At 36.8% G+C, this 13,208-nt stretch overlaps 1 protein-coding gene across 1 annotated transcript in view; it reads right to left on the bottom strand.

Annotated features, from left to right (window-relative positions):
* The window catches only part of LRRTM4 (leucine rich repeat transmembrane neuronal 4), a 706,981-nt gene extending 699,432 nt beyond the window's left edge, over positions 1 to 7,549 (bottom strand). The window contains exons 1-3 of the mRNA XM_078444645.2: positions 7,234 to 7,549; positions 6,797 to 6,945; positions 3,415 to 4,961 (exon numbers count right to left, since the gene is read on the bottom strand). Coding sequence (XP_078300771.1) covers positions 3,415 to 4,961; positions 6,797 to 6,800 — 1,551 coding nt within the window. The 5' untranslated portion in view covers positions 6,801 to 6,945; positions 7,234 to 7,549. The remainder of the gene's footprint in view (positions 1 to 3,414; positions 4,962 to 6,796; positions 6,946 to 7,233) is intronic.
* Between the last annotated feature and the right edge of the window lie 5,659 nt (positions 7,550 to 13,208).

The raw sequence follows: 13,208 nt of genomic DNA, 5'->3' as shown, positions 1-13,208 counted from the left end.
GTTCAAAATTGTTCTGTATAATTATCAAGTAAAATTTTGGTATGCAAAATAAAGTACCTTCATAATTCTTGTAATATTTTTAATGAGATAAAGCTATGCAAAGCACCACAAACTATTTTCAAAAGTACCTATTTGCAATTTTCTCTTTTAATAACACCTTACTAAGCTTCAGGCAAAGCTGTATCCTTCTGGCTTGAAGTACTCCTTTCAGAGCACATATTGAGGAGAGACAAATTTTTAAATGATTCAGTTCAACCAAGCACACTGCTCCACTCAAAGTATTATGATTGAGATGTATGTATCTATTAGAATTGTGCCATATATCATATTAATTATTCACTACTATCTACTCTATTCTTCTTTTATAGATATAAGAGAGTTTTACTGCCTAAGGTATTATAATATCCTTCTTCAATGTATTAACCTAGAATGTGCACGTGGACTTTTCAAAAATTAAAACTTATAAAGAATAGAGCCAAAGTTATTCACTTATTGAACTGCATGCTATATTTTATATTTGTATGTTAACTCAGAGACACCATTCTAATCAGAGATCTTAATATTTTTATTTTCTTCTTAAAAGAAATACACAAAACGGATATTTGAACTATATTTAGATCACAATAACTAAATATAACAGTTGTATAAGTGGAAGTTTCAATTTAATGCAGTTTGTTTTCAAGGCACTTAGTGCTAAGTTTTCTAGTTAAGTATTTATGGCTTTATTGGGTAGAGTTTGGTGTTCTGAATTTAAAAAAAGACTACCTCACAAAATTGTATTGTAAATATATTGATTCTTTATTTTTCTAAGCTATTGATAGGTGAGGTTTATAAAAGCAACAGCAGACTATAATTCAGCACACCTCTATAGTCCTAAAGAATTGGACATATCACTCCTCTCTCTTGGCTTCATTCTGTAGAGAAATTTTCTCAACAGGAGAAATTTTACTCCATAGTGACAAAGACATAAGGGGAAATTATGGTTCTCACCACACTTTCTAAGAATTTGCTTTTTCTCATTTCTTATATCCACCTATAACTGTAGTAGACTGACTATCCTGTCAAAAAGGGGGAATGGTGGCTGAAATGTTTGTATGTGTTTGTGTTGGAAAACAGGTTCATATTCACTCAAATGCAGCTTCATTAGACCCTGTGAGTTAATGGTCTTAAATGTATAACCTACCATTTCCCATGTTTTAGGGCACGGAGAGTTTGATCTACTTCAGCAGAGTTGCCATTTCAAGTTTCTTCATTACAACACTTAATTATGTACTTCATTATTTAATATGTCTTAACACCACATTCAACTCCAACAGTGCCACTGCAATTTCATGACCATAAACTCCCCTCTAGCTAATACACATAATATCAAAATGTGATTTGAAACAGTCATGTTTTTATGGAATAAAACATGTTTTTATTTTGTTCTAATCATGGTTAAAGTCAAGGGTCTTTAAAAGAATAATCTCTGGAATTTAAGAACTCAGGAAAAGCTTTAGAAATCACTATACTCAAGTCCTAGTTCTTTAAGAATCTTTCTTCTTTCTTGGTGATTATAATAAATAAAAATCACCTCTCTACTACAAAAGTCCAGAGAAAATGAATGAATGGACTTGGATTCTCCTTTCCCTTTTGTACTACTATGCTTTAAGAGGATCTCAAAATACAAACAGAATCTAGAATAAAACAGGATGAACTTGTTTTACTAATATTCATGTACATTGTATAAATGTCAGCCTGCAATAAAATCATCAAGTCTTGTTAGGACTCATATAAAATATCTCATTCTCCTTAATTTTTAAGGTTAATTGTTTAGGCAGGTTTCTTTCAGGGATGTTTTACTGGGATTACTATTCTTATTTTCAATCTACACAAAAAGGAGAAAATGAACTCTGAAAAATAGTTCAGTATTCCAAATTCTACTCAGTTGGAGAATATTTCAAACTCAGTGCTTTGTCTGAAAACGTTTCCCTCAGCATCTGCCTTTAGAACTATGGAAACTTTGGGTATATATTATCATAGAGCAAATTATTTGTTCCAACTGTTATAACTAGTAATAAAAAGGGGAAAATACTCATTAAATACTCATTAAAACTTTCCTTTGAACAACAAATCATCTAAAATTAGATATTAAGACAACATTGTGCCAGAACTTACTTTCTCTCTTTGCTACTCTATTCCAGCAACAAGGCCTTGGCAGTCATGATCTTTGTACTTTTTGATCAACTTTACCAAGCAAAGAATAATTTGCATCCAGTACTACTTATCAACAAGTTGGAAATCTGTGACTATTTTCTATGCATAAGCAAGTTCCTGTAAGTAATCTTTAAAATTAAATAATCAGAAACTGGATCCAAACTTCAATCTCATGAAAATGAAAATAAGGTAACATGGAATGCCTTCATTTGAAGGTAATGTTACAATAAGGGAAAATACCCAGAACTCAAATCTCTCTCTTTTTATTTGTAAATATTTGCATCACTTAGTTTTGGATAAGTTTCACAAGAATATACATAATTTTTGTTGGGGATGACAGCAACATTGACAAACAGTCCCTGTTATGCCTGTCATTATATTATTGCTAAATCATCCACAATATCAGGACCTGATTTTAGTTACCAGGGACATAGCCAAAACATGGAACTTAAGTTTCATTCTGATTACATACAAATAGCCAGCACTTAAGAAAACCTATGAAAAGTGATCTATGTCCAGTAAATTAAAAAAAAAAAAGAAAAAAAAAAAGGAAGGCAGGAAGGAAGGAAAGAAGAAAGAAAAACATCTTTAAAAGCCTAATACAATTACACAGTAGGCCTCTGACATTCTCTATGCTGGTATAATAACTAAATGGCAAATAACACGGAAAGTTATCCCTGTGAGATCCCTGTTGCATGCTTTAATTATAACTAAAAATTTACAACAAAATCAACCCTTGGGTAAATTGCTCTTTGGTTTAAATCTTCATTACCTCCTGGAATTTTGGTAAAATCACTTTGTTTTTAAATTAAGCTGGTCTCTCCTTCTTTACTCCATTACAGAAGTCAAACAACAAGAACCAGACGTTAATTTTAGAATGAAAAAGTTTTGTGTGTATGTGTGTTTGTAAGTCCAACCTCTGTATACAAACTGTTAAAAAAAAAAAAAAAAACAGATGTTTTAACATAGTGCTTTATTCCAACTTAATCTCATCCTTGAACGAACTTCCTTCAAGTTTCAACCATTTAAAAAAAAATAAAGAAAACAGTCAATTTCCTGGTGGTTGTAATTTAATTAAGTAACCTTTCACACTGAGCAAAAACCCAAAAGCAAAAGGGTCATTAATCTTTCTAGTGATTAGAGACACCTCTAGGGCTTCAAACATTTACCTCTCCTTCCCCGCAGCAGAAATGCTTTTAGGAGGATCATGGTTCATACCTCGCATTCCCTGGAGCCAGAGATGGTATATGTGCAGGGCCCAGATCCATTAACGGATATATCCATGGTCTCAGAGTTTGTAGGCTTGTAGTCCACATAATACTCCTGTAAAGGGGAATTCATTTGTCTTTCAGATTCTCTGGTCTTTTTCCGCCGCCTCTTCATAAGAGAATGTTGCTGAAGTTGTTTCATGCTGGCTGGGTAGCGTTTCCAAGACACATAGATTACCAAGAGGATCATGGCCACTGAGAGAAACAGAGCCACACTCCCTGCAATAATTTTGTGAAAGGAAACATGCTCATACTCTTGCTCTGTGCCAGGAATCTGAAACCCTGGGGAAGGGCTTGGTGTTTCAAGGGTGGGCTGGGTGGGGTCAGATTTGGAAAATGTAGGTTTAGGGATAATCAGAGGCTTCTGGGGCGTTTGGGGTACCAGGTGTGATTTTTCTGTGTTGACCACCTGAACTTCAGAGCAGATATTATACGTTTCCACTGCATCACTAACCTTCTCCCCCTGGATATGCTTAGGTCCTGCACATATCATGGTGCTTTCCTTATTTCCTTTGAAATTCTTAAGCCAATAAAATAGAGGACAAATGCTCCGACTGCATTCCCACATATTTCCAGACAAAGTGATGGATATTAACGATATCCACGCATTGACAGTTTCCTGTGAGATGTTGGTAAGCTTGTTGGAATCCAAATTCAATTTTTGCAAATTGGGTAGACATTTAAATGTGCCCGGCTCAATTCCTTGGATGTCATTCCCTGATAAATCCAAGTTGTGTAAGGAACTCCAAGTCCATGTCAAGCCTTGGCTAATGGAACGAATCCTGTTCCACTGTAAGTAAATTGAGCGGAGATTGAAGAGACGTGGAAAATGAGCAAAATTGATCTTGGAAAACTGATTGTGCTCCAAGTGGAGCTCCTTCAACTTCAAGAGGCCAGCAAAAGCATTTCGGGACAAGCTTCGAAGACGATTATAACCCAAATCCAGAAAGTCAAGATTTCGACAGTCTTGAAACACTCTTATCGGCACAGTCTTTAATGAGTTAGATCTCAAGTGCAAAATGATGAGTTTCCGAAGACCTTTAAATTGTTCCGATTGCAATGTCTGAAGTTTATTGTAGGAGAGATCCAGATTGCGGAGATTGGGAACTGGGTGAAATGTTTTATTGTGCAGATAGGTAATTTTGTTGGAGCTTAGAATTAATTCTTTCAGTCTACGGATCCCTTGAAAGGCATCTTCATCCACTGAGCTAATGTAATTATGGTCAAGATAAAGCCATATAAGCTGGTTAAGGCCAGCAAACTGATTGGATTTGAGTTTCTGAATGCTGTTGAACCTTAATGATAAGCCTTGTGACCCTCCAGAAATGTTCTCAGGGATATCTGCGAAAGCATGAGACTCACAGTATACAATTTTGCCATCACATCTGCAGTTCTTTGGGCAAGCTCTCTGAGCCCCCGTGAGCATAACAAGCAGCAGTGTAGGAAGTAGCACTAGCACCACACGCATGCCTCTCAGCTGCGTAATTAAACGGAAACCTACAATATTAAAAAGAAGACAAATGCACATTGTAAAGCTATTAATATAAATCACCGCCAGCTTACCGATATCAGGGGCATCCCATCTAGTACAGTCATGGGACAGTTGATTTAAGAACAATGTATTCAACATCTGAAGTCTTATTTTCTTCAGTGTTGCATGTTTGCTATTCAGGTTTCCTTCTTTCTTCCTTGATTTTCAAATCACCACAGTGCCGTGGAACTAAGAAAATCTTTCCCGAGTTTCAGGAGTTCATACAGTCATCAACACTGAAAAGCACACAGCCTGTCTTATCACTTAACGCCAACATTTTAATAACAATAATATTTGGGTAGTCATTCTGTTGAACATCAGCACAAAAATGAAGAGTACTGAGTCTTCCGGTAATGGCAAAACTGTGACTTAGAAAACCCTGTACTTGGACATCTTTCCTAGTTGAGCAAACAGACTTTGATTTGACAAAAGAGGTTCAGTAAGCTGTCAAGGTAACCCAAGTTTGCCCTGCCTGAAACTGTATCCTTATTGCATAATGGAATAACAATACATGAGCTCTGAACAAATGGCATTGGGACTAGTATGGGCAACCAGTGAAGCATGGTATGAAGACTACTAACAGTGTGAGGTACTCTCAACGTGTTAATAAGCATATATACTCTCAGCATTCAGGAGAACCTGCCTACCGTGGCTCTCTTGCCCAGCAATAGATACATCAGCCCAGAGCCCTAACTACTGATAACACAGAACATGTCAAAGTTAAGATTGTCAAATTCTTATTAAATATTTGCATAAAGTGAAAAATAATTTTGTGTAGTATTAGTTTTGCTGTTATTTTTAACATAGTTGCTTTTGCAAATTTGGGGAAAAAACAAGAAGAGAAGCAATAGACTACTACCCCCCATTTCCAAACCGACCTGCTCAAATTTCTCAGACTTTTTTTTTCCTCCCCTACCTCCATTAACTTCCAAAAACCTGCAAAGTTGCAATGTATTGGCACTTGTGCTGCATTTCCAAGTCATAGCATGTTAAGGGACTTCTTTCCTCTGTCAACAGTAGATTTATTATTTCTTAGCGGTAAGGCGGGGGGGGGAACCCTGTGTGCTGCAGTTTCTTTATTTATCTTAAATATTCATATTTTAAGCAAGAGGCAATCAGCCAAACCTCTAATTAAAAAGCTCTCCTTCTTTCATTCAACCAGGTTTTTTGTTTTGTTTTGTTTTTTTTAATTTGAAACCCGATCTTGCTCTCTGTCCTTTTGCCAGTTACAATCTCATTGAAATACATTCCAGCTCTTCCAGACAGGGGAAAGGGGGGAAAAAAGCCAGTCACACTTGAAAAAATAAGACTGGCAAATGACTGCTGGAAATTTGGAAGCTGTGTTTAGGATACAGCTTCAAAGATAAAACAAACCCTTGAGCGACCTCTGATAAAGTAACGACCCCACCCCTACACACACACAGTAAAGTGTTAACATTCTTCCTGACCGCGACCAGAAATACAAGCGTGGTTAATATTATCAAGAAATAGAAGCAAACACAATATTTATCTCAGGCTCAATTCCCAAGCTGTAGAAATGCATACAGAAGAGACAGTCTTAAAGATATTTCTCTAGAGTCTGTTTGAGTCCGTGTTATGCATTTACAGATTTAAAAAGAAAAAACTACTAAAAGGAAAATGATCTAAAAATATAATAGCAACTATACTGAGTCAACTGGCAAACTCAGAGGCTGCTGCTTTTTGCCTGTTTCCCCGTCTTTTATCAGCTAATGCCACGACTGAGAATAGGAAGCCAAGAGGATCAGCTTTGCTAAGAAGGAAACAACAAAAGTTCACTTACCCATCCTTTGTCATCCAAAAACGGTTCCCCCCTCTCAGCTTTCTTCTTATTTGGTCTCTCGTGCTGAAACCACCACCACCTTCATGACACAGTGCGGCTGTCATTCACACCATTCTGATCCCGCATGTGAGCTAGTAGCCCCATACAAACTTCCCCAGAGAGGACAGGCAAAAAATATATATACATATATGAAAAAAAAAAATCAGCATGGGGTGGGATTGGGGGGGGGCAGGGAAAAGGAAGCCAGTGGGGGGGGGGGGAGGGCCTCTAAGCTCTGAGGACCATTGTGTAATTCACCAGAGACCCATCAGCAGTAATTGGCAATCTGTGCAAAAAAGCTACAGCCCATTTCAAAGGTAACCAACTTCTCTGTAAAAAGAGAGGTAAAAAAAAAAAAAAAAAAAAAAAGGAAAAAAAAAAGAAAATCTTCAGAATACCTGGCATTCCTTATTGTGCTGGCTTTTGCCATTCCCAGATAAAGCAATTCATCCTCTGGATTTTCAGTTCTTGAAGCAAGTAGGCCTCCTGTGCTGTATGAGACCCCAGTTTAAAAGCTATGCAGGCTAGGTTTATCCATTTAGCTGGTCAGGTTTAAAGTGTTTTGTAGCTGTGCTGAGAGGCAGCCCTTGTCTAATTCAGAAGGCTTTCCAGAGACTGATGATGCTCAGAGCTTGTTGGTGCTAATGCTTGAGTTTGTGATACACTGAGTGCCCTCCGCTGGAGAAAACAGATTGCACATTAAAGACGGGAACAAGTGAGCCTGTCAGTGGTGTGCAGCCTTCCCTCTCTCAGAAAGGGAAATTAAAGGCACAGGATCACTTTTTTTTTCTCTCCAATAATATATATATTATGAAAGGGTTATGCCAAGGATTCCATTCAGTGATATTAAATATTAAGTAAAATACTGGCTAAATATTACCCAATTAGCAGTTTTTAAAAGTTCCCTGGGCCTTTTTTTTTTCTTTGCACAGATCACAGATTTATTATCTTTTTTCAGCAGAAATCATTTGAGCTTTTTTGTTGTTGTTATTGCTGTCAGTTTGTTTTATTTATTTATATTTTTTAAGCAAGACACAGAGAGATGCAATCTTAACTCAAGGGAAAAATATAATGAGATCACTTTTAAAGATAGTTACTTAAAATTTTTAGATCTAATTTTTAAATTCCCAACTTTTGATCATTAAATACACTATGCAATTTTGCACATCTTATTAAACAGTATGGATCATTACTTTCTTGAAGTGTACGTTCTTAGTCTTAAAGTAGTTATCTTTAATACTATATTAACAAATGTGCAGGTAACTAAGAGAAACTAAATGTTACTTAGATAAGAGTTTTATTCCAGAGTATAATTGACATCCTTGTGCAGTCACCATATTTTAAAGTTGTCTACATTCATAATGCATTTTTTGTGCAAGTTACTTATAATGTACAATTCCAGAAGAAAAAAAGTATGTGAGTTCTGTATCACTGTTGTATTTCTCTAAAATTTGCCAAGTATCCTCACAATTAGGAAAGACGAAATGATGAAACACCTGCAATATATATTTTTAAAAGCCTATGCTTTCCATCAACTTGCATTGGACTTTGAGAAAAAAAAATAATGATGCATCACCTTCCATTTTGTTTCTCCTCTTTACTTGTTTATTTCATAATCCTCTGGCAGAAGATTTTTGGAACAATCCAAAAGAATGAACTAATGTAACACAGAGAGAGACTGCTAGATGAGATTACTAACCAAACTGCCAAAATATTAATAAGGAGGGCTTATCATATAAATAACATAAATAATTTGACTCAGATTTATGTGTAGGCAGTAACAGGCAATTTATCTAATTACCAAGATTTTTCAAGGAACAGAAAGAGATAATATGTCCCCCCAAATATATCCCTTTCTCATTAACTGATACTTGAATTTCTATTTTAGAAATGTATACTTTTGGCTTAAGGCTTAATACCTATTGAAATGCAAATGAACACCCAAAGAGGGAATTTTATTTGGTTAATGAAAAAGGTATACCTTTCTAAGGAAATAAACATAAATGATACACATATAATTTGTTCGTAGTATAGTTTACATAGAAACAAACACCCTACCCAAATATTCAATAATAGAGGGTCATGTTAAGAAAAATTAATATATTCATGATTAGAACACATGCTGCCCTTAAAATTAAAATAAAATTACTTGTATTTGTTGACAGGGAATGATGACCACAATGTATAAAGCAAGGTGAGTAGAGGCAGAGAACACAGGAAAAAGGATGATTAGGGAGTCTACTTTTGTACATATTTTTAATTGTACATGGAGGCAAAATAAACTGTACAGAGTAGATTTTCCTGGGAGATGAATTTTGTATGGATTTAATTTCATCTTTTATGGGTTTTTTTTTTGTCTATTTGTACTTTCTGTTTCTTTTAAATATGATGACTACGTGGTACATATAACATATATGCACATATACATATGCTTGTGCACATATGTGTACATTTTCCTTTGTTTGAATATAAGATATAAGAAAGAGCAGCTTTTGATAGTGGATTGGAAAAATCTAATGGTGTTACCCACATTGATGGTGTAATAACCAACTAAAAAGCAAGCTTTCTTTGAAGTACTAAGATCTAATAGATGCCAAATTCCAAAGCAGACACTAAATCACATGCAGACTTTACAAAGGATTTTGTCAAAAGTCAATTATACACTGTGATTCTTGAACACACTGTGAGGGCACAAAAGGGCCAAGAGAGTTAAGAGGGACAAAAGATGTTGTGAGAAGGACTTCTTTAGAATGAGTTGTCCTGGTATTACTTACATGTACACACACACACACACACACACACACACACACACACACACCCTTCACCGAAGGAAATGAGGGTGGTATACCTACACCTTAGCTTATTTGTAGTGTGTTAAAAATAAGACAAAGGCACCAAATGGGGTTACTTATGTTAAGCCTCATATTGACAAACCAGGATTTAACTTAATTACAGTTTGGCCACTCCAGGAAAACAGAATCTTAAACCAGTCAATAAGGAATCACCTGGTCAACACTAGTAAGGTCATCTGTCTGATAGCTCCCTTTATTCCCTGAAGGAAAGTGACCTTGTCACAACCAACCTTCCTTTTTCTAATATAATATCTTTGTCCTATTCCCTCTGGTCTATAACAGTCTCTCATTTTTATGGCTTCTTAGAGCCCCTTTCTATCTGCTAGATGGAATGCTCCCCAATTCATGAATCACTGAATAAAGGCAATAAGATCTTTAGAAATGATGGAGATGAATTTTGGTTTAACTGTTTTGGTGGCAGTGATGGAATTCAAAGGAAATGTGTGTATTTGAGGGGACAACAAGAAACACAGGCACAATTACTCATGAATCCTTTGAATTCTTTGTCTTTCTTGCCATTTCTTAGGGCCACAGGTAAGTTCCTCTGAGTTCTGAGTTCTGGTCTCTTTGCATTGAACTCTTGGTCTAATCGGCTTTCTAGGGACACCTAGGTCACTCAGGCAGTTGAGCATCTGACTTTTGATTCTGGCTCAGATGATGCTCCCAGGGTTATGGGATTGAGCCTTGTGCTGGGCTCCACACTGAGCGTGGAGCCTGCTCAGGATAACCCCCCCACTCCTTCTGTCCCTCTTTCTCTCTCTCTCTCTCTCTCTCTCTAAAATAAATAATCATAATCATAATAATCATAATTGTCTTTCTAGTCCAGGGCAGGTCAGCTTAAGGTAACAGTTGTACCAGAACCTCAGCCCCTAGACTTTGGTTCAGTCCCCAGACGCCATATTGGGAACTCCTGGTGCTTCATTCTGCAGTTTTTCATTTGATTGGAATCCCAGTTTGCAGTCCCCATTTGTTGGGTCCTCTCCTCAGTACTCAGTTCCACGTTGGAAACTGTTAGCAGGGCACAAAATGCCATCTCTTGTCCAGGCTACTGTTGATTTCTGCTAATAGGCACATAAGGTAAAGGCCATTGCTAATGGGAATCGTGGAAGCCAAAGCTACAAAATTGGTGGATGGCACGGGTGGAACACTTAAAAGCTGTTAAAGCACTTGCCACCTAATTCTAAGACTTTCATGTTAGGATTAGGTGGCTACAGAATGGGTTAGACTGACACTAGGTCACATGCAACCTCAAGAAAATTTCCAGGTAATGAGGAACACTGTAAAATGCACATAATCCTCAAGCCACTGACACATCCCTGTTAGGTATTAATTTTGCTCTGGGACACCAAAGGCATACCTAAAAGAAATAGGATCCTTACATTCCAAAGATTTGAGAGTGCCACCTTCTGGCACACCTGCTTATTTTATGGCTAAGTAATGTGGGTCTCAGAAGCTGTACATACCTACAAAAATGGAAAAACTTTACTAAAGGCAATCTAGAATTACAGCGGCCATTATGGGGAATGATGTGGGAAACAAAGGCAGAAAGAAATCACAAAATTACATTTCCTTATAACCTGCAGCTCATTGACAAGTATTTGAGGCACGCAGAGTACAGCATTCCTCCAGGAACTCCCAACTGTCTTAATATGAATGCTTTGCAAGAGGGAAAAACAACCTTAGCTCGACAATAGTTAGGTTTCCAGGATCCTGAGAGTCTTCTTTAGCATATGGAAAACCCTCTGTAAACTTCCCCTTGCCTTTACCTCCCCCAATTCCCAAGTATATCATCAATCACTCCTCACAATCTCTGGACAGCTTGTTCTGCCCACTGTTCCTGTCCCTGTGCTTTAATAAAACCACCTTTTTGCAACAAAGACATGTCACAAACTCTTTCTTGGGCGTTGGTGCCAAACCCCAATAGGGAACATTCCAATTAGACAAGATTGTTCATTTTAGAAGTGCATTTGAAAGCAAGAGTTCCCAAAACAAATAAATACAATGGGTTATCAATTTTAATTGGTATTCATAAGTCTCCAAAAAGTTTCAAAATTCCAAAATAGCTTCATTGACATATTTGCTAAAAAGCCTAATGCCAAATTAAAAATATATTAAAAAAAAAAAAAAACAAGATCATCAAATAGAGCTAACTCCTATTGCCTCCTATCTACCCCCCACCCCCCTGCCTTTCATTATCTGAGTACTCAGTCTACTAATCCTCTGTCTGAATTGTCTTTCCACTATTAAGAGACAGCAGGAACATAAACAAAAGTCTACCAAATTAGTGGCCTTACAGATACCTCGGTATATACTCTGGAAGGAGGGCCCCCATAAGAACCCTTCACAGCGTTACAGAACCATGAGAGATTTTGTGATAAACTGCTACATTATTCCCTTAAACAGAAAGAAATGTCTCTTTCTTCTGGTTATCTTTGGGGGTGGCTTTGGATCTTGGGAGGGTAATATCTTCTCCACCCTCTTTGGGGATGCCTCTTGGTTTTACAGGTCAGTGGTTCATACTTCCAGGAATATTTACTGTTTGTAAATGGCTGAAACTAGTCCTGGCTAAAAATGATGATTTGTTTTTTTCTGGCAAGATATTTCAAATGATATTTTAAGCATCTCAGTGGTTAGAAGTTGTTCAAATTGAAAGCTGATATTCAGAGCCTGATAACTTTTTTAGGCCTCCTCCTCTAAGCTAAATGGACTCAGAGGGAATGAGAAACAAGTGAAAGACAAAGCTCTAATCTAGAATACAGGAATATTTTATTTCCGTTTTAGGTGAAGATCTTCTCCCTGATATAAAGAAGCAAACGAGGATAATTTAATTGAATGGGTAGTTCAACCTCTTGATATCATTGGGGCTGCAAGCCAATTCTTTGAACAATTAAAAGCAACTGTTCTTATCTTACAAATGTTTATAAAACCAGAAACAGCTCCAGAAACAATTCATAGTTCACCTACCATTTTAACTAATCCCAAACCCTCCACTATTTATCTCAAAATGAAGGCTTATATTGAAAAATTCTGGCCTTAGGGAACAAAAGTGCTACTTGGAGGAACAGGCATTCTTTCTCTATGCCTTTGAGATGTAAATATTCTACCCAGTCTTCTCTGGAAGTTCTTATCTAAACCATCTCTTTGAAATGCAAACTTAAGAGAGCAACTTATTCAGAAAGAGAGCAAGAGAGAGGCTGTTTGGGAAACTGGAATTAAGGGAAATGAAATAATGTTTCTTCTCCACAAATATTAATAAAAAGGTTGAGCCATCTGAGCAGGTAACTTTAACTTATTCCATTTGCCAGAGACATGATTTGCATCCAACTGCTCTTCTATAAACTAGTGAATTAAAACAGTGTTGGAACTGGCTTTTACTTTCAGTGGGTCTGGATAAAAATATGCACATGTGTTTTCCACACAGGAGAGGACTATATGACAGAGAAAGTGTCGGCCTGAAGCCATTTTAAAACCTGGTGATACCCCCAACAGAAAGGGTTTGCAAACTCTGCCCCTCTGCCCAA

This window comes from Panthera onca, chromosome A3 (genome assembly GCF_046562875.1).
Source record: "Panthera onca isolate mPanOnc1 chromosome A3, mPanOnc1 haplotype 2, whole genome shotgun sequence".
Lineage (NCBI taxonomy): Eukaryota > Metazoa > Chordata > Mammalia > Carnivora > Felidae > Panthera > Panthera onca.
Note: the sequence above shows the minus strand (reverse complement) of the source record. Positions and strands in the feature narration are given on the sequence as shown.